Below are 21920 nucleotides of genomic sequence, written 5' to 3'. Positions count from 1 at the left end.
TCTCCTTTAACTTAAATTTTAGTTATTTGTATAGTTATCATCTTACAAGGAAGAAAGACCCAGGGTGCCAAGTCAAAGGTTCTCAAGGTACAGAGACCAAAGGTTTAAAAAACATTGCTTTAACATTAATGGGAAGGATAAAAACCTAACTTTGAGAATACATATGTAGAGTGCCTTTTAAAATCAAGTCTATCCAATACCATATCTAAATTCTAAAGATAGCATATTAACCTTTAAGAGTGAGATTTATGGCTCATTTTTAGAAGGCCTTTCCCAACTGCCCCTAAAGAGATAATTCACTAAGGAAGACTAAAGGTTTTTGTCTATTTAAAGATACCTCAAACCATCTTTTTAAAAAGTCTTTTTTTAAATCAACATTAAAATAACACCAATATCCATTACCACACAAACTGCACTATAGCAGAAAGTAACAACATTCTGCCTTAGGGTTTAATCATTTTATCAAATGTTTATAAACATGCCAAGGAAGGAGGTCAGAGCCCAATGCACTCTTTCAACTAAACCTGTCACAGCACCTTTCTGTGCTTCACTAATTTGCACAAGTGCGACTAACAGAGGTTACACAACAGAACTATTTATACACTCAGGAAAATTCTGAATGATGTTTTCTGACCTAATGTGAGCACTGGAAGCAAAGGGAAAGTACAGGGCTATGGGAAGCAGACACTTTGATCCACCAATTACAGAACATTCATTTAAACATTCCAAGGATTAACACAGGTAGCAATTTAACATCACCCTCATAATCAAGGGCAAGGTAAAGTCTGTGATTTAAATGCTGTCAAGGTACATGTGAAGAAATGAAAAAAGCTTAAATGGGAGAAAGGCAGATACCCGTTGGACATGCCCACCATCTTATGATACACAAGTGAATGATTTCTGTGTTTCTATTAATAGAGATAGAAATTTAACATCACCTTTATAATCAATGGTATCCTATCTTATATAATATTCCAAATGAAAATTCTATCACCATTGCTTTCAATTTCCCGAGTTCATAAAATTGAGTTGCAACACAGTCACCAAATGCCCATTCCTTGCATTTGAATTCCACTAGAGCAACATGGATCCAAACACATTTCCAAGTATTCCAGAGGGCTAACATATCAAAGAGCAATAAAGGTGTATTTTCATCTTGTCAAGAGGGTAAATAATGATAATACTATTAAAAACTTACTTGAACTTTGCTTCCACCTCCTCAGCAGCTTTCTGGTATTGCTCAGTGGTGACTTTGTAGAACTCTGAGCTCTGCGGATAAAGATTGATAGCAGAGTTTTCAGTATCCAAGAGGACAAAATGTGTGCAAGATCTATGATTTCAAAAAAATACATAAAATCTTGTGTAGGCCACTCAAGCAGTAGGAGAAAGATTTCTTGCATGGTAGCATGAATACTTACAAAAATACATGTAAAGCTACCCATTTAATAACAGTATAGTTGTCGGTATACAGGCTGTAATTAAAGAGTAAATGTTCACATTTGTAATTCATCATTATTTGATCCTTCTGAGAAAATTCCTAACACATTTTTGAAAGATTATTTTGATCTCCCTTATTTGGAATCCACCACTGCAAGATCAAAAGACACTTTGATTGAATATGATATTCACACACTATACTTGCCTATTATTCCAGTGTTCCACCTAGGATATGAAAGGATCATTTCTTTTTACACAGTACATTTATCCTCAAGATGGATTCTTTATGGAGTAGAGTTTGTTCTATCATCTCCATATGACCACAGAGCATCAACATTTATAACAAATTAATCAGTAAGAACAGGGGTGCAGATTTAGGTAATTTTTATTAAAAAATGTTTCAATATTACATGAATGAACACATAAGCAACATAAATCAAGTTGTAAGAGCAAAGTAATGCCTTTCCTGGGGCAGCAAAATTAAAAATGATCCATTCTGGCTAGCTACTGTGAAACCTGTCTTACTGCAGAGGGTGGCCTAAATGACCCTATGAGTCTTCAGACTCCATGAAATACCCTGCAAAATGCATCACAGTGCAAAGGAACAAAATGCAGTAGACCCCAAAATGCAGTCTACTGTGCCCCTTCATTCCCTAATCACTCAGGTTTCACATGCATGACTTAGGGTAGTTTATTTTTTAATAAATCATTGTTGGTTGGTAAGAAAATGAAAATGAAATCCTCTTCACACCAGTGACCCCTTTGCATTTAACAATCTGGGTTGCCCAATGACAGTCACATCCAGGTTTGTTGGATGTAGATAAAATCAATAAGTATGTGATTAGACAGCAGACTCAGGATGGCTGGAGCAATGGACAGGTCACCATTTGAGATGATGAATGGCTTTCTATCAACCTAGAGTCCCCTACGATGCTAACATTTACTATAATCTTATTTGGGCTGCGATTTATCTTTCTTGCACCTGATCAATAAAGATGAACAGAACAGTTGTAAGGATCGATTGTAATTTTTTATCATTTTCAAACACAAAGGTGTATTTCTGACATGAAGACAATATTTACGTGTACTGCTTCTGCATTTTTTAGATTGCAATGTGAGTGATGAACTGCACCAGTCCATATGCCGAGAAGTTTTAATTCATTGGTAGGTCTCGAGCTATCAAAAAGCCATTTGTCTCCTCCGATATTTTAACTTTAGGTTGTGTCACTCCTTCGTATCAGTTCCACTTATGAGGTTTTTCTTTCCTTTAAAACACACACCAGTCATGACACGCTCTTTTGCAATGTTTGGTTTCAGCTTTTCTTCGAACGCTTCTAACAAAGAGGGCAGCAAAAAGGCAGTTATAATGGACCACTAACAATGATGAGAAACTCCACACATTACTATGATGAACTGTCAAACAGGCATTATGTTACTGAATCATCTATTAAAATGCCAGCAAAACAAGATATTTTTGCTCATTTTAAACACTGAAACTGTAACGTCTGGGACCAGACTGAAAGATCTGGTCTCTGGCTCTGTTCAGTGACCCTGAGCAAACAAACCTCCCCCAGCTTCAGTTCCAGTGTTCCTAATCTGTAAAATATGGGTGATACTAGCCCTGCTTATCTCTGCCAAAACTGTTGTAGAAATCAAATAAGATAGGCAAGAGAGCTAAGAAACCTGCTCAGTGTTTTTGCAGGGTAAGATTAACATCCAAATAAAAGAATTTTGGAAGAAAAGAACTAATTTGGGCAATTCCATTCTGGGTACAAATTCAAAATTATCAATATAGAATGATACACAAAAGCAAGACTTCTGCCATAATATAGAGAGCTCCCTTCTGCTCTGTAATGCCAAATGTAGATTAAATTGCTAACTTTGTCAAACTTTCTCCTTCAATGTTAAACACACCAAAAAAAACCCTGTGCCTGTGATGCCTGCAAACCTAGAATATAATTTCTTAAAGTTTTAGGCTTATTTATGCTCCATATTTCTAGCTCAGTGACCAGTTTCTGACACTGCATAAATGTAACAAAGAAAAGTCCCCAAGAGGCAACACCATATAACTAAGAAAATAAACACAAATATGCCCAACATCTATATGTAGACAGTGTTTAATTCATTAAGTATTTACTTATTCATTCAACAAAATTAAATCCTTATTATCCCAATAAGTCCATCTTGGAGAACTAGATCCTCAAAAAGCTTTCTATCTGCTACAGGAGAAAAGAAAAATAATTATAATAAAAGGTCACAGCGCTTCTCTGGTGGCGCAGTGGTTGAGAATCTGCCTGCTAATGCAGGGGACACGGGTTTGAGCCCTGGTCTGGGAAGATCCCACATGCCACGGAGCAACTAGGCCCGTGAGCCACAACTACTGAGCCTGCGCGTCTGAAGCCTGTGCTCCGCAACAAGAGAGGCCACGATAGTAAGAGGCCTGCGCACTGTGATGAAGAGTGGCCCCCGCTTGCCACAACTAGAGAAAGCCCTCGCACAGAAACGAAGACCCAACACAGCCCAAGAATAAATAAATAAACAAATGTGGGGTTTAAAAAAAAAAAAAGTTTAAAAAAATAAATAAATAAAAGGTCACAAATATTAAGCTAAAAGTGGTACACAATGTTAATGGAGTTCAGAAAAAGTAGAGATCTCTTTTGACCTGAGAAAATACTTTAAAAAATGAACAACTATGCAAAAAACAAAACAAAACCCCAAACCAAAAACATTCCCAATACGTCTGCCAGCAGGAGAAAGGATAAATATATATTGGGTATTCATAAAATGGATACCTATCTATATATAGTGATGAAAAAGAATGAATCAGACATACATGTGGGGCAAAAAAAGAAAGTTGTAGATATGATACAGTACAATGCAATTTATGTTACTTTGGATGAAAAAGGGCAAATAATGAAACAGGATCAGTAAAGAGCAAATTCTATGGATTATCTCTAAGTGGTGGCAGTTATGTGTGGGTGGTAAAAGAGGATGAGAGGGGCAGAGTGCCATAAAGGAAGGGAACAGGGGGACTTCACTGCACTGTCACATTTTCAAAAATAAGGTGTGGTACCTATCCAGTTGTTACACTGGTCGTAAATACTTTGTGATACATACAAAAATTGTGTTACTCCCCCTCACTCCCCAAAGGTGCTAACAACAACAAATGCTTTAGTAGAACTAGAACATAAAAGTACGTGTGGGGAATACATGCTGAAGAGGAGGTTAGCTGAGTGGAGATAGATTCTTAAATGCTAAGCTATTGCAGAGTGTTTACACATTACTAAACAAAAGTACCTTTTCCTCAACTGTGTCTTATGTAATCATTTTAGACTTACAGAAAGGGGGCAAAAATAGAAGAAGGATCCTGTATAAACTTCACTCAGCTTCCCTTCATGCCAACACCTTAGATGATCATAGTACAATTATCAAAACTAATAAACTAACAATGTCACAATACTAGAGACTAGCAGCAACTAAATTACAGACTTTATTTGTATTTTTCCAAATTTCCTTCTTTTTCTAGTCCAGGATCTAGTCCCGGGCCCTGTGTGGCATTCAGTTCTCATGGCTTTCTTGTCTCCTCTCGTCTGTGACAGCACCTCAGTCTTGCCTTCTCTTTTATGACCTCAACACTCCCGAAGAACACTGGTCAGATGTTTCGTAGAATGATGTGCAATTTGGGCCTGTTAGATGTTTTCTCATAATTAGACTAACACTATTGTGGTTATAGGGAAGGATACCACAGAAGTGACGTGCCCTTCTCCACACATTGCATCCCGGGCTACATTACATTACATCAGTAGATCGTTTTACTGGTGCTGTTGATCTTGACCACTTGATTAAAGTGGTGCCTAAGGGTTTCTCCATAGCAAAGTTACTATTTTTCCTGTTGCAATCAATATTTTACAGGAGATTCTTTGAGATTATGCAAATACACTGTTTCATCTTAAACTTTTGCCATCAGTTTTTTTGCATCCATTGTTTGCAGCAAGGATTTCTGTGGTGTTCTAACGATGCATTAATTTTTATTTATTTTATTTATTTTTTATTGTTTTTTTTTTTTTTTTTGCGGTACGTGGGCCTCTCTCACTGTTGTGGCCTCTCCCGTTGTGGAGCACAGGCTCCCGACACGCAGGCTCAGTAGCCATGGCTCACGGGCCCAGCCACTCTGAGGCATGTGGGATCCTCCCGGACTGGGGCACAAACCCGTGTCCCCTGCATCGGCAGGCGGACTCTCAACCACTGAGCCACCAGGGAAGCCCCATTAATTTTTAAATGACATTATTGCATATTTAGACCTTACTGATATAATGACAATCTTCATTGACTCTCTTGCTCAATAATGAAAACAGTAGCCTCAGAGGAAAAGCCTTCAAACACAAAAATCTTCAAAGAGTGGGTAGCTATTCTTAGAAAAGTGTAAATTCCCTACAGCCTGATTAAGAAATATGGAAAAGGAGGTAAACATGGAGCTATAGAAGGGCAGACCTGAGTCAGGCAAAGCACGCGCGCCTCCCCTATTCACTGTCAATAACTGAGAGAGCCTAGGTTTGCACTGTGGGAACCTCCCTCCAGCTACACAGGTCAAGCTTTATCACCGTAAAGACCTAACTGTCCACTGTCGGGAGGAAGAGGCAGACGGGCTATTGCAAGGATTGGGAAAAAGGGGGAAGGGGTGAGTGGTTTCAGATGCCCCTTCAGGGGCTGCCTGAGCTCCAGATCCAGGTTTTCAGGAAGTTGCCCCAACTCCTGCCCTTCTATTTTGTGAGCCCTTGGTAAAAGGAATGGGGACCATCCACTTCAGAACCATCTGCAGAGCTTGTGAAACTGCAGACTCCTGGGCCACACCCTGAACCTCTGAGGATGAGGCCCAGAAGCTGCAAGCTCAGAAGCATCTCAATGACTCTGAACACACACTAAGTTTGGACACTACTGGGTTTCTAGAACAATGAAAGGATAATAAAAATTACTGTTTAGCATACCATTCAAAGTGAAAAATCAGTGTTTTTGAAGAATTATGGCAAAACTATTTTCCACAACTGAATATAGCTATAATTTTTACAAAGATGCTCCAAATTAGGGAGTCTACTGGTACTGTCCACAAGTCACTGATGGACCCAAAACTGCCCAAGAGCTCTGACTCTTGCCTTCCACTGCTGCAATGTTCTTCCTCTGAACTGGTACTCACAGGCAGCAGACGTACCGTAATTTTCAGAAGCATTGCTTTCGTTATCTGTGTTGTCTTGAGATGGCCATAGGTTGTACATGCTGCTATTTTTGTTTACTAATTGTAAATTATTGTTACTTTAATGTCATCCTTATAACTAAATTTGTGGTTATTTGGTTAACCAACCCTACAGTTTGTAGTAGTACATACTTACATTAATTGTATTTTTGTCTGATCATTTTCTATAATAGTCAAACTTTAAGACCTGTGTGGTCAGTGTTTCTAATAAGTAACATCCACACTGCTATTTTCAAAGAAGATGGAGATATATATACGGACACATACACACACACCCTCCAAACACTGTTGCATTGTAGACAAGTGATATGAGAGAAACAACCTGGTGAGATGACCTTAAATAAAGAGACTCAAAAAGAAGAGGTAGAGGAAGGTGCCCGTGATCTGACAGGGGGGCCTTTCAATGAATGATCACTGCTTTGGACACGGCCACATTATTTCTATGCCAGTGAGGTCCTTTACAACCTAAAATTCAAAAATTCTTCATTCATATTCATTCTGCATAGTTTCCTGCTCCATCAATGGCAAGAAAAATACTTGACATGTTTTGTCCAGCAGTAATATGAACTTGTGGCAGGTAAATGTGATTTAAATCAAACATTAAAAGTCTAATTCATTAGTTGCTTCCTTTAAAACATGAATTCTTATTTGATACAAGCATAAAACATGTTTTCCACCAAGATTCTCTTTGAGAAGGTAGATCTTATAAATTCAAAGTAGAATGACAGTATCTTTCAGTATTTTAGCACTATCAAAAATTTGATTAAAGGCTTATCTATTTTTTTGTCAAAGATAAGTGAAAGGAGTTGTAGGAGGTGAACTATCTGCAAAATAACATCATTCTAGATCTGGGAGATGTTTCTGTCACCTATATTAGAGGACAATGCATCACTGGAAACAACAGGCATTTTCATTTTCTGTATCAAAATATCTTCCATCTAAGGCACAAGGAACCAGTTACTAAATACACAGGCAACAAACTGAGTTAGGGTGAATGAATGCTCCGTTGATAACTTTTAAAACGTTTCATTTAAAACACATGAATATGCTGTCCACGACACTCTGCACTTAGGTGAGTGATTCTTAGCAGAACAGCGAGGTGGTAAAGAGCATGCACTTTGGAGCCAGACTGACAAGTCACAGCTCCACCCTTGTAGAATGCAACACAAGAGCTGTCTACCATCTGCGAAAAGGGCAGGGTAACACTAAAGACCAACAAGACTCTTTGGGGGATCAAATATGATAATTCGTATAAAGCTCTTCGAATACTCTGCAACAACCTAAATGGACAAAGAATTTGAAAAAGAATAGATACAAGTATATGCATAACTGAATCACTTCACTGTACACCTGAAACTAACACATTATTGTCAATCAACTCTACTCCAATATAAAAGAAAAAGAAAGAAACAGTTCAGGCAGTGAGAGAATGAGCTTCTGTAAGCGGCCTTGACATTCCTCCTCAAAACCCTTTAAAAAAAGAGCAAAACCTAGCAAAAAATAAATATATAAATCCCCCCAAAAAAGTCTACAAATAATAAATGCTGGAGAGAGTGTGAAGAAAAAGGAACCCTCCTACACTGTTGGCGGGAATGTAAATTTGTACAGCCACTATGGAGCAGAGTACGGAGGTTCCTTAAAAAACTAAAAATACAGTTACCGTATGACCTTGCATCCCATTCATGGGCATATATCTGGAGAAAATGCTAACTCCAAAAGACACATTCACGCCTATGTTCATAGCAGCACTATGTACAACAGCCAAGACATGGAATCAACCTAAATGTCCATCAACAGATGAATGCATAAAGAAGATGTGGTACACATCTACAATGGAATATTACTCAGCCATAAAAAGGAGTGAAATAATGCCAGTTGCAGCAACATGGATGGACCTAGAGATTATCATATTAAGTAAAGTAAGTCAGACAGAGAAAGACAAATATCACATATCACTCACATATGGAATCTGAAAAAATGATACAAATGAACTTATTTCCAAAGCAGAAATAGACTCACAGAAAACAAACTTATGGTTACCAAAGGGGATAGTGGGGGCGGGGGGGGGGGGGGAGAGATAAATTAGGAGTTTGGGATTAACATACACACACTACTATATATAAAAGAGGTAATCAACAAAAACCTACTATATAGCACAGGGAACTCTACTCAATATTTTGGAATAACCTAATAGAAAAGAATCTGAAAAAGAACATAAATATATATATGTATACCAAATCACCTTGTGGTACACCTGAAACTAACACAACATTGTAAATTAACAATACTTCAATTCAAAAAAAAAATGTTTTTATTATGATGACCTGATATGCATTAAAACTTTACTCAGAGCAATTAAAAAAACAACACAATAAGGACCAACAGGACTCTTTGGGGAATCAAATACAATAACTCATAAAAAGCTCTTTGAGGCTTCCCTGGTGGCGCAGTGGTTAAGAATCCACCTGCCAATGCAGGGCGCACAGGTTTGAGCCCTGGTCCAGGAAGATCCCACATGCCATGGAGCAACTAAGCCCGTGCGCCAAAACTACTGAGCCTGTGCTCTAGAGCCTGAGAGCCAAAACTATGAAGCTACGTGCCACAGCTACTGAAGCCCACATGCCTAGAGCCCATGCTCTGCAACAAGAGAAGCCACCGCAATGAGAAGCCTGCACACCGCAAGGAAGAGTAGCCCCTGCTCGCCACAACTAGAGAGAAAGCCCGTGCACAGCAACGAAGACCCAACGCAGCCAAAAATAAATTAATTAATTAAATAATTTTTTTTTAAAAGCTCTTTGAATAGTCCCTGGGATAACATATGGTGAGCATTATAGGAATGCTACCCATTATTAAAATTTATTTGAACATTATTTAAACAGTAAAAAAAAAAGTACACGGTGTTTGGTAAATTTTTCAAAACCATTTAAAAAAAAACCCATTTTGACAAAAATTTAAATCTTTTAAAAACAAAAATCTTTTCTTCCATTAAATCAAACATTACTGAATTTTTATTACATTGCTCATCTGTTCTGTTTTTCTGTTCCTTAAGATAAATGGGAACTGTAAAGACAATAGCTGGGCAGTGTTGGGAATGTTACTGGCTATGTAAAAAATAAAAAAAAAAGTGTGTGTGTGTGTGTGTGTGTGTGTGTGTGCATACATACACACATATGGTGACACTAACTAGCCCATATAAAAATCAAACCAATAACTTTTGACCTTATCCCAATGAAATCCAATTAACTAAATTAAATAGCAAAGTACTTTAATGTCAGGACTTCCCAGGGCCTTTTTACTATGCACTGTAAACCTCCAATATGAGAAATACCGTTCATGAGGACTCCCAAACTGATTTCCTAATGGAACCTTTTTATCATGGATCATCTTGAGGGAACAAAATCACCTTAAATGGTCCATGTGCAATGCTGATTTAAAGAAAAGTCCAAACACTATTTCAATCCTGCACTTCTTGATGTGCAACTTTTCCCATCTCAGAGCAACATTTTTTTATGGGTCATTTTTGTATGTATTCTTTTTTTTTTTTTTGCGGTATGCGGGCCTCTCACTGTTGTGGCCTCTCCCGTTGCGGAGCACAGGCTCCGGATGCACAGGCTCAGCAGCCATGGCTCACGGGCCCAGGCGCTCCGCGACATGTGGGATCTTCCCGGACCGGGGCACGAACCCGGGTCCCCTGCATTGGCAGGCGGACTCTCAACCACTGCGCCACCAGGGAAGCCCAGGCAAGCGGATTCTTAACCATCGTGCCACCAGGGAAGTCTCTGGTCACAATTCTTTACTCTTTTCTATATTCATGTCCTTTGGTGACACTTTATAGCTTCCCTCATCATGAAAGGGTGAAGTCTATTTCCCCACCCCTTCAATCCAGGCTGTGCTTGTGACCTGCTCTGGCCAACAGACTGTGACAGACGCGATGAAGTGCCAGTTCTAAACCCAGGAGTCTCTCTTGGAACCCTACCCAGGTGCCACATCAATAAGCCCAAGCTAGCCTGCTGGAGAAGGAGAGACTACAAGTCTTCCCGGCTGAGGCCATCCTAGATCAGCCAAACCTCAGCCAACTCAGCAAGAGTGAGCCCAGCCAAGCCCAGAAGAACTGCCCAGCTGACAGCAGCCCAAATTGGTGACACACCTGCAGAATCATGAGGTAAATAAACGGTGACTGTTTGAAGCCACTAAGTTGGGGGTGGTTTCCTATACAGTAAAATTGAACTGATTCGTGCCCTTTCTCTGTACTCTCACAGCACCACAGACTTGTATCAAAGCACTTGCCACACTGTACCAGCAATGCTTGTTCACCTGTTCTCTCTCCAGCTAGCCCGTAAGTTCCCCCAAAGCAGGTATCTTGTCCCATTAATCATTATACTTAGAGCACTCAGTCTACATGACACACAAAACTTACTGAAATAATGTTAGAGTGACCTATGCATCTTAAACTGCATTCCAACTTTTGCTCTTATTTAAAACAGGACGGGATAGAGACAACATGGAAAAGGTGCACTACTACATTTATTATGTGTTTCCTACCAAATGGCAAACACTTCAGTCTGCTTTGCTACATAAAAAGGAAGTGGATATTGCTGAGGATTGTGTTCAATTGCAGGAACAGTACAGTAATAGTTTAAGCTACAAACAGTAGCATAAGTGAGTAAGGGAGTTGTTTTTCTCGTGTAATAAGAAATCCAGACATTAGAAACCACGGCTGATACAGGTGCTAAGGACATCATGAAATAACTAGGCCCTTTTCTGTATTCCTTTCTCAGCCACCCTTAGCACTGTCCCCATGGTCTCAAGATAGCTGTCACACCTCCAGTTATCATGCCCATGTTCTGAAGAAGGTAAATAAGGGAAGAGAAGGCCTCTCCAGAGATTTCCACTCACATCTCTTTAGCCAGAATTATATATCATGCACAAGCCTGGCTGCAAAAGAGTCTGGGAAATCGAGTAGTTCTGTTTTCTCACTGCTAGAGTAAAGAAAGAGAAGGACAGCGTCTGCAATTGGTGTTTATTGAGCCAATTTATCATACCTGCCACAGACAGCTGAAGAGACAGCACAAAATCATGCACAAAACAGTGTGGTAGATTTCTACATGCAAGTATTCTAATATTTCTTTCCAATCTCCCTTAAAGTTCTAATTTGGGGGGTGGGGGGATTTACCCATCTGGTATTCTGATATCCAAGGACAAAGATTTTAGACAGTATAGGAAGGAAACGGGAATCAAGAAGAACAGGTATCATTCCCAAGTTCCTATGGGCTGGCTGTGGCCCAAGTTTTTGAATGCGTGGTCTACTGCCATTTTCCATTTTCAAAGTCTCTCTTTAAAAGTGTATTTTAAAATGCACGCGCACAGACACACATCATTGCTAGATTCAAAAAGCATCTTTTCAAGCTCCAAATTAGATCAAAAGAAAACATGCACACATTATTCTTCCAATATTTTCTCACGTTCGGAATCTTATTTCTGTTCTATTATAACTAATATGATCACACCTGTTATCATATGAGAAAAGAACAAATCAAAATGGTCACAAGAAAAATTTGTTAACTAGCCCTTATCAGTTCTTTTATAAAATGCTACACAACACAGCATACTGAGGTACAATTCTGGTGGCCTGACACTATTTCTCGGAGGAGACTGATACTCCTACGCACTGTCCATTCAGATGGTGGTGACTCTGCTTATGTTAGAAGAGTGAATGGGAGAAGCAACAAGTCTGACCTTGGATATGAGCAGACTGACCGAAGGTGTGCATCTCCTCTCTCTAAGCTGATGTATAATTACCACCACCAACTGTCAGTCTCCATCCCTCCAGCCAAACACAAGCGTTACTCTATCTGGCTAGTTATTTCAAACAAAGGTCTAATGTGTACAAACACCAATAAAAGCATTCCTATTGTCAATGTCAATAAGAGCATTCCCACTGTTAAGTAGAGAGATTCAGAACTGACTTATTTACACTTTTTGTTATAACACTCACCCAGGAACTATGTTATAATCTGTAATCAGCTGGGTGCAGGTAAGTATGCTTCCCCCAATATGAAAGCTAAGCATCTGAGGACACGATTTAATGTTGCAAATGCAGCGTGGATATAATTCCAGGTCCAGAAGCCCTGAAACAGACATTTACTGTATGCCATCAGGAGGCCAAAAGGAGTTCATGCTTCCACAACCTTCCTGTCTTCTTACAGAATTACACAGAATCAGAGAGCCTCACTTTTCTCTACCACAACAATTTTAAGAGATATAGAAATTTTTTTTTAAATCACTAATTATGTGCTATCTACAGGAGACCTACTTCAGACCTAGGGACACATGCAGACTGAAAGTGAGGGGATGGAAAAAGATATTCCATGCAAATGGAAATCAAAAGAAAGCTGGAGTAGCAATACTCGTATCACATAAAATAGACTTTAAAATAAAGAATGTTACAAGAGACAAGGAAGGACACTACATAATGATCAAGGGATCATTCCAAGAAGAAGATATAACAATTATAAATATATATGCACCCAACACAGGAGCACTTCAATACATAAGGCAACTGCTAACAGCTATAAAACAGGAAATCGACAGTAACACAATAGTAGTGGGGAACTCACTTCCACCAATGGACAGATCATCCAAAATGAAAATAAACAAGGAAACAGAAGCTTTAAATGATACGATAGACCAGATAGATTTAATTTATATTTATAGGACATTCCATCCAAAAACAGCAGATTACACTTTCTTCTCAAGTGTGCACGGAACATTATCCAGGATAGGTCACATCTTGGGTCACAAATCAAGCCTCAATAAATTTAAGAAAATTGAAATCATATCAAGCATCTTTTCTGACCACAACGTTATATGATTAGAAATGAATCACAGGGGAAAAAACGTAAAAAACACAAACACATGGAGGCTAAACAATACGTTACTAAATAACCAAGAGATCACCAAAGAAATCAAAGAGGAAATCAAAACATACCTAGAGACAAATGAAAATGAAAACACGACAATCCAAAACCTATAGGATGCAGCAAAAGCAGTTCTAAGAGGAAGTCTATAGCTATACAAGCCTACCTCAAGAAACAAGAAAAATCTCAAATAAACAATCTAACTTACACATAACGGAACTAGAGAAAGAAGAACAAACAAAAACCAAAGTTAGCAGGAGGAAAGAAATCATAAAGACCAGAGCAGAAATAAATTAAATAGAAACAAAGAAAACAATAGCACAGATCAATAAAACTAAAAGCTGCTTCTTTGAGAAGATAAACAAAATTGATACACCATTAGCCAGACTCATCAAGAAAAAAGAGGGAGAGGACTCAAATCAATAAAATTAGAAATGAAAAAGGAGAAGTTACAACAGACACTGAAGAAATACAAAACAACCTAAGAGACTACTACAAGCAACTCTATGCCAATAAAATGGACAACCTGGAAGAAATGGACAAATTCTTACAAAGGCAGAACCCTCCAAGTCTGAACCAGGAAAAAATAGAAAATATGAACAGAACAATCACAAGTAATGAAATTGAGACTGTGATTAAAAATCTTCCAACAAACAAAAGTCCAGGACCAGATGGCTTCACACATGAATTCTATCAAACATTTAGAGAAGAGCTAACACCCATCCTTCTCAAACTCTTCCAAAATATTGCAGAGGAAGGAACACTCCCAAACTCATTCTATGAGGCCACCATCACCCTGATACCAAAACCACACAAAGATACTACAAAAAAAGAAAATTACAGACCAATATCACTGATGAATATAGATGCAAAAATCCTCAACAAAATACTAGCAAACAGAATCCAACAGCACAGTAAAAGGATCAGACACCATGATCAAGTGGGGTTTATCTCAGGGATGCAAAGATTCTTCAATATATGCAAATCAATCAATGTGATACACCATATTAACAAATTGAAGAATAAAAACCATATGGTCATCTCAATACATGCAGAAAGAGCTTTTGACAAAATTCAACACCCATTTATGATAAAATCGCTCCAGAAAGTGGGCATAGAGGGAACCTACCTCAACAAAATAAAGGCCACATATGACAAACCCACAACAAACATCATTCTCAATGGTGAAAAACTGAAAGCATTTCCTCTAAGATCAGGAACAAGACAAGGATGTCCACTCTCACCACTAGTATTCAACATAGTTTTGGAAGTCCTAGCCACGGCAAGCAGAGAAGAAAAAGAAATAAAAGGAATACAAATCAGAAAAGAAGAAGTAAAACTGTCACTGTTTGCAGATGACATGATACTATACATAGAGAATCCTACAGATGCCACCAGAAAACTACTAGAGCTAATCAATGAATTTGGTAAAGTTGCAGGATACAAAATTAATGCACAGAAATCTCTTGCATTCCTATACACTAATGATGAAAAATCTGAAAGAGAGATTAAGGAAACACTCCCATTTACCACTGCAACAAAAAGAATAAAATACCTAGGAATAAACCTACCTAGGGAGACAAAAGATCTGTATGCAGAGAACTGTAAGACACTGATGAAAGAAATTAAAGATGATACCAACAGATGGAGAGATATACCATGTCCCCGGATTGGAAGAATCCATATTGTGAAAATGGCTATACCACCCAAAGCAAATTACAGATTCAATGCAATCCCTATCAAAGTACCAATGGCATTTTTTACAGAACTAGAACAAAAAATCTTAAAATCTGTATGGAGACACAAAAGACCCTGAAGAGCCAAAGCAGTCCAGTCTTGAGGGAAAAAAACAGAGCTGGAGGAATCAAACTCCCTGACTTCAGACTATACTACAAATCTACAGTAATCAAGACAATATGGTACTGGCACAAAAATGGAAACATAGAGCAATGGAACAAGACAGAAAGCCCAGAGATAAACCCACACACTTATGGTCAACTAATCTATGACAAAGGAGGCAACGATATACAATGGAGAAAAGACAGTCTCTTCATTAAGTGGTGCTGGGAAAACTGGACAGCTACATGTAGAAGAATGAAATTAGAACACTCCCTAACACCATACACAAAAATAAACTCAAAATGGATTTGAAACCTAAATGTAAGACCAGACACTATAAAACTCAGAGGAACACACAGGAAGAACACTCTTTGACATAAATCACAGCAAGATCTTTTTTGATCCACCTCCTAGAGTAACAGAAATAAAAGCAAAAATAAACAATGGGACCTAATGAAACTTCAAAGCTTTTGCACAGCAAAGGAAACCATGAACAAGACAAAAAGACAACCCTCAGAATGGGAGAAAATATTTGCAAACGAATCAACGGACAAAGGATTAATCTCCAAAATATATAAACAGCTCATGAAGCTCAATATTAAATAAACAAACAACCCAATCCAAAAATGGGCAGAAGACCTAAATAGCCATTTCTCCAAAGAAGACATACAGATGGCCAAGAAGCACATGAAAAGCTGCTCGACATCACTAATTATTAGAGAAATGCAAATCAAAACTACAATGAGGTATCACCTCACACCAGTCAGAATGGGCATCATCAGAAAATCTACAAAGAAGAAATGCTGGAGAGGGTGTGGAGAAAAGGCAACCCTCTTGCACTGTTGGTGGGAATGTAAATCGTTACAACCACTATGGAGAACAGTATGGAGGTTTCTTAAAACCTAAAAATAGAATTACCGTATGATCCAGCAATTCCACTACTGGGCATATACCTAGAGAAAACCATAATTCAAAAGGACACATGTACCCTAATGTTCATTGCAGCACTATTTACAATAGCCAGGTCACAGAAGCAACCTAAATGCCCATCAACAGACGAATGGATAAAGAAGATGTGGTACATATATACAATGGAATGTTACTCAGCCATGAAAAGGAACGAAATTGGGTCATTTGTTGAGACGTGGATGGATCTAGAGACTGTCATAGAGAGTGAAGGAAGTCAGAAAGAGAAAAACAAGTATCGTATATTAACGCATATATGTGGAACGTAGAAAAATGGTACAGATGAACCGGTTTGCAGGGCAGAAATTGAGACACAGATGTAAAGAACAAACGTATGGACACCCAAGGGGGAAAGCAGTGGCAGGGGAACCGGTTTGGGGTGGTGGTGGTGTGCTGAATTGGGCGATTGGGATTGACATGTATACACTGATGTGTATAAAATTGATGACTAGTAAGAACCTGCTGTATAAAAAAATAAATAAAATTAAATTAAAAACATAAGAAATCACTAATCATCTAAGTTCATTTGATCAAGTGATTTCAGTATTTCTCCTGGCAAACCTTCTAACAGTGAGCCTACTGGCAGGTTTGAGTTCTGCCTTCCCTGCGTTCCTGTACACGCAGAAGTCTGTTACAGATGGGCAGGAGCAGGGGAAGGGATTTGATAATTCTCAGTGAGAAAAGTGGCTTTTGAATAGAGAGTAGTTGGCATCTTGAAGAACCTTCCATTATTGGCACTCCTCAGACCCATGCCCTTGATTCCACTGTTCCTGGACTCTCTCCTTTCATCCCTTTCCCTCCCCCTACTCCCCTGGGGCTCAGGAGAATTCTGTCTACAAGACAGGAAAATCAAAGCTAATATTTAAATAGCTTGCAAATTGCCAACACTGGCTCAGATGCACAGTATATCAGATTCAGGATTCTGTTTCTTAAAGGCACACCAAGGAATGGTTTGGGTTATTTAAACTAAGTCTCACTTTTTAACACACAAAATGAGGGTCTTATCTTTCAGGGTGATTGCATCAACGGGACAATGGAAGGTCAGTTCTTGGCAGACAGCCTGGCTTCTCCCTGTGGAAGACAGTGGTTCTCCATCACAATACTACTGCCAACAGCCCCTGGCTCCTTGGCCAATCCATCAGAGCCTGGGTCCCCATTAATTTACCTAAACAACTACGCATGAACCTGAAGAATGACCATCAAGTAGGTGGATTCAAACTTCATCTCCATTTTTCTAACACTGAGTAATGTTTTGTTTTGTGAAAGTAATAAACTTACAAGACTATGTATTTATGCTGAGCATCCCTAAATATCTGCTTATAACCATTTGTGTACATCTATAAGTGTATCTTACTTTTTCTCAGCCCTACTTTTTCAAGTCCATATCACTGGGGATCAATAATAAATTACTAATTTAGCAGTTTCTAATGAATCAAAAACCCTACTAGGTTCCACAGTAAAGACAAATGAAGATTCCCTGTGGAAAAGACTATCAGCACTAGCTTATCCCAGAATCTCTCCTTCCTCCTTAGATAACTCCATTTTAAGCTGGATATATAGTCAACTAAACTAAAATCCCCAGCTCGCTTCTATTTAGGCTGAGCCATAAGCAGAACTGTTGTGTGGGACTTCCAGGTAGGCTGCTTAAAGACAGCTGACCTCACCTGGCAGGGAATCTTTTCAGCCATTTTGCCTTTTTCCTTTCTCCTAATCTGCAATGTAGATACAATGGCCAGAGCTCCAGCAGCCATCGTGGAATATGAGTCCACCTTAAAGAGGGAAACCCTGTACGAGGACACAGGAGTGAAATGGTTAAGTGCCTGGGGCTCTAATGACACTGAAGCCACCGTGCCAGCCCTGGACTGCTCACTTCTAGACTTTCATTAAATAAAGAAAAACAAAACCCAAACCAAAAACTTTCCTAATTTAAGCTATTCCATTTTTATGATATCGAGAGTCAAATAAATGAGGAACAGACCTTCCTTATGCCTTGATATGTTTGCTTTTTGTACACCTCATGAATAATTTAATAAAGTCAAATGCAATGACCCAGTAGGAGCATCTTTCTCCTTTCCCTTGTGGAATCCTCTGCTTCTACACATCAGAAATTTGTTTCCTTCTGCCTCTCTCCTTTTCTGACACAGAACAGAAAGAATTAAAAAATTTAAAGCTATGCTTACCTCTAGCATCAAATCTTACCATCTCTAAGAAGCCACATTTCATGAAAACCCCACTGTCTCCTGGGTACCTTGGCAAAATTAATAAACTGCTTTTGTAATTACACTTTCATTCCATCGTTACTATTTCTCATATAAAGAAACAGCTATTCAGAGCTTCTTCTGGCATTTCTGGTTTTATTGCCGGCACTTTAGAAACTTCACTAATTAGAGTCTGAAGGGTTTTTTTTCTGGATTTAGTTTTCTAATCAGAATAGGAATTCTACATTCATTGACAGCCCTGCAATAATACACAAGCTGTATTAGTTATATTACCTCACGCCTCAGTTTCTTCATCTGAGCAATTTAACTAAACACCTGCACCAAACACTCATTTGGCAGTCTAAGTTTCCTATTATCTGTTCATTTCTTCATTCTACAAATACTGAAGGTCTGTGCCAGACACTAGGCCAGGAATTTGGAATGGGACGGTGAACAAACAAGATACTTGGCCCTACTTTTATGGAGCTTGTGGCATACTGGAGAAGACAGACATAAATTTAAAAATCACACAAATAAGTGTATAATTAAAAAATCATAGTGCTATAGGACCACATATAGTGTGATCTTTTATTTATTTCTAGGAAGTAGTTTTTCTAATGAGTCTCTAAAGCCCTGTATTTCTCTCAAGTACCTAACTACCCTTCATATTCAGTTCTTAAGTAGGTTGTGGTTTTATTTCCTTTTAATTTCTCTAGGTTTTTTGTCAGAATTCAAGCTTCTTATCAGAATTCTCTCCACTTGCAAAACTTTATTCTAACCCCTTTAGAAATAAGAGAGATCTACTACTTGTATTGATATGGATGGAAAGAGATCCAAGTAGTATGAAAAACAAAGTTGTAAGACAATTCGGACAGTGTATTTTATAAAATGATGAGTATATGATGTATATGTACGCACACACCCTGAAATATTCTGCAAGGAATATGTGTTACCCCTGGAAAGGGGACCTGAGGAGGAGATACTTTTCCTTCTTATTTAATAGCCTTCTATAACAATTTAAGTTTTCATCGTGGGCTTGTATCATTTTTATAAGAAAATTATGCCTCAATTTCCAACAGGTATTATGCGCAAATTGGTATCATGAAAGAAAGGTTACTTACCTAGAAACTACTGGGAAAGTGACTGCCTGACCCTCTCCCACCCACAGCTCCCATTAACCTCGCTTAAATGGAGGTTTCCCACTTATCCTAATTATAAGGTATTCATTTTTCTCACTTTTTCTTTTATATAATAATGTCAGTAAGAGGTCTCAAATCTTCCTATTGTTTGTAGCTCTTCTAGCTGAAATAAAACAGTATCCACCCTTCTACACTCACCTTTCAGTCTTCTCTATTACACACCTAAGGCCTTTCTGCTCTTGACACAGTTGTGCATCTCACTACCCTTCTACAACCATGAGACAGCAAATTCAGTCATCGGAAGGGTTATCACATGATGTCTTGCAAGACCCATATAGAAACTCTGAAATCACTGCATGTTACCAGTGCAGGAAGCTCTCGCTGAGGAATGTAACACAGTCATTCTCAAGGTCATCAGTCTTAACTTGTGCAGGGCTCAACAAGGTGCTACCACGTGCACATTTAAGAGCACACGCACTGCATGGCTCTATCCAGACAGCATCGCGTATGTATTGCCAGCTGAGCTCAGGCTTGCACTACACCTCACCCTAGTGGGTCTCCTGTCTCCCACAGAAGGGAACTCTATAAATCTAACATGCAAACTCTCCTGCACTTGCTCAGCATGTGCATGGGCGTGCATTCACGCACATGGTGTTCTCTTGAAAACCGTGGGCTAAAAGGAAAGCTGTTAACAGTAATCCTTACTGTAGAGGAGCAGACGGACACAAGCTGCTTTTATCATCAACTCTGTTTAGTTCTTCCTTCACACACAATGTTATACTAAGAATCGGTGCTCCCCTGGATGCTCTTTCTTACCCATTTCACCTTCTTTTCCAGCCCTCAAATTCATTCATTCAGAAGAGCTCACTGAAGAACTAACACGGGCCAGGTCCAGGGGTGGGAGGGTGAAGACGTCTTTAAAGGCCAGTGGGGAGAGAAATACAAGCAGTGAATCCATTGCAGTAGCAAACAGAACTGCCTTCAGCTTCGCAGTCCTCTGTGCCTCCAAGAGCCCCCTGTTACAGTGCAAATGCACGGGGGCAGCAGGTTCTGTCGCCCAGCCTAGTGTTCCTCAAACGTGTGGGGCGGTCCTACCGACTGAAAATATGATTACATTAACTACAGAAATAATCACAGAAATCACAGAACAGAAAACAGACTTTAAAGATTCTCACAGAGATTTGAAGACCTTCTGAGATTGTTTCCTCAGAATTCAGGTTGAGAAACTCAAGGCTAATCCATTTATTACCCCTTTAGCTTACGGTCAGTTAACTTCTTAATAGGGACTCACAAGCAAACGGGGGGGTGAACAGGACTAACACTTCCGAAAGCAGAAGTAACCAGTGTAGAGCAGAGCAGAGTAACCGGTGACTCCCTGAGAGGAAGGGGAAGTGTCAGGGAAGGAAGGGGTCCTGACGGAAGAGAATGGAGAGGCCCAGACAAAGTCCTGTAAGTTGGTACAATTTACAGCAACATGTCTCAAATGCCTTCGACTCAGCTTCATTTCTAGAAATGTCTGAAATATTCACAAGTGTGCATAAAGATTTAGGGAAAAAATTTTTCATCACAGAGTTTATAATATTGAAAAATGAAAAGCAACTTAAATACTCAAGTTGTCACAGAGGACAGCTAAAATAAGCAACAGATGACCCATACAACAGAGGGATGGAAGTTGGTTTTAGGCTATGTTTTTTTCTCTGGACGAAGGAAAAGAAGAGAAGAAATATTTAAATTCCTTTAAGGTTTAGTTCTTGGTGAACAGATTCAAGAATAAGGACAGTTACACAACCATTTTCTCATAATGTTCCAAACTGTACCAGCTCTCCTCCAAAACAAAGAAATAGAAACAAAATCCTGGCATTTTCACAAGCTACAGGTGCATCCACCCACAAGGTCAATACAGATGAGATAATATGTATTAATTTTTTAAAGAGGAGGGAAAAACTTTTAAATTATGAACGTTAAAACCCTATTTATTCTTGGTGTCTCTGAAATTCTTCTGCCATTTGTTAAGCGAGTCAATGTTCATTTTTTTATTCACTCAAATATTTACTGACAGCCATCTCCTAAGACAAGGTACTAGTAGCTGAGGGAAATACTTAAAAAGAAATTTAAGTAGTTATATGATTCCAGTCCTCATAATCCAGAGGGATGTGATAGTCATATGAAAAAAGTC

General features: G+C 38.8%; 1 protein-coding gene across 3 annotated transcripts in view; it reads right to left on the bottom strand.

Moving 5' to 3' along the window:
* The window catches only part of CHCHD3 (coiled-coil-helix-coiled-coil-helix domain containing 3), a 305751-nt gene that overhangs the window by 76713 nt on the left and 207118 nt on the right, over positions 1-21920 (bottom strand). For all 3 annotated transcript variants that reach the window (XM_027101894.1, XM_027101896.1, XM_027101897.1), the window contains exon 6: positions 1199-1269. In XM_027101894.1, the coding sequence (XP_026957695.1) occupies positions 1199-1269 (71 nt within the window). The remainder of the gene's footprint in view (positions 1-1198; positions 1270-21920) is intronic.

This window comes from Aethalodelphis obliquidens, unplaced genomic scaffold, assembly GCF_003676395.1.
Source record: "Aethalodelphis obliquidens isolate GAN/ISIS:26980383/991018 unplaced genomic scaffold, ASM367639v1 scaffold5, whole genome shotgun sequence".
NCBI lineage: Eukaryota > Metazoa > Chordata > Mammalia > Artiodactyla > Delphinidae > Aethalodelphis > Aethalodelphis obliquidens.
Note: the sequence above shows the minus strand (reverse complement) of the source record. Positions and strands in the feature narration are given on the sequence as shown.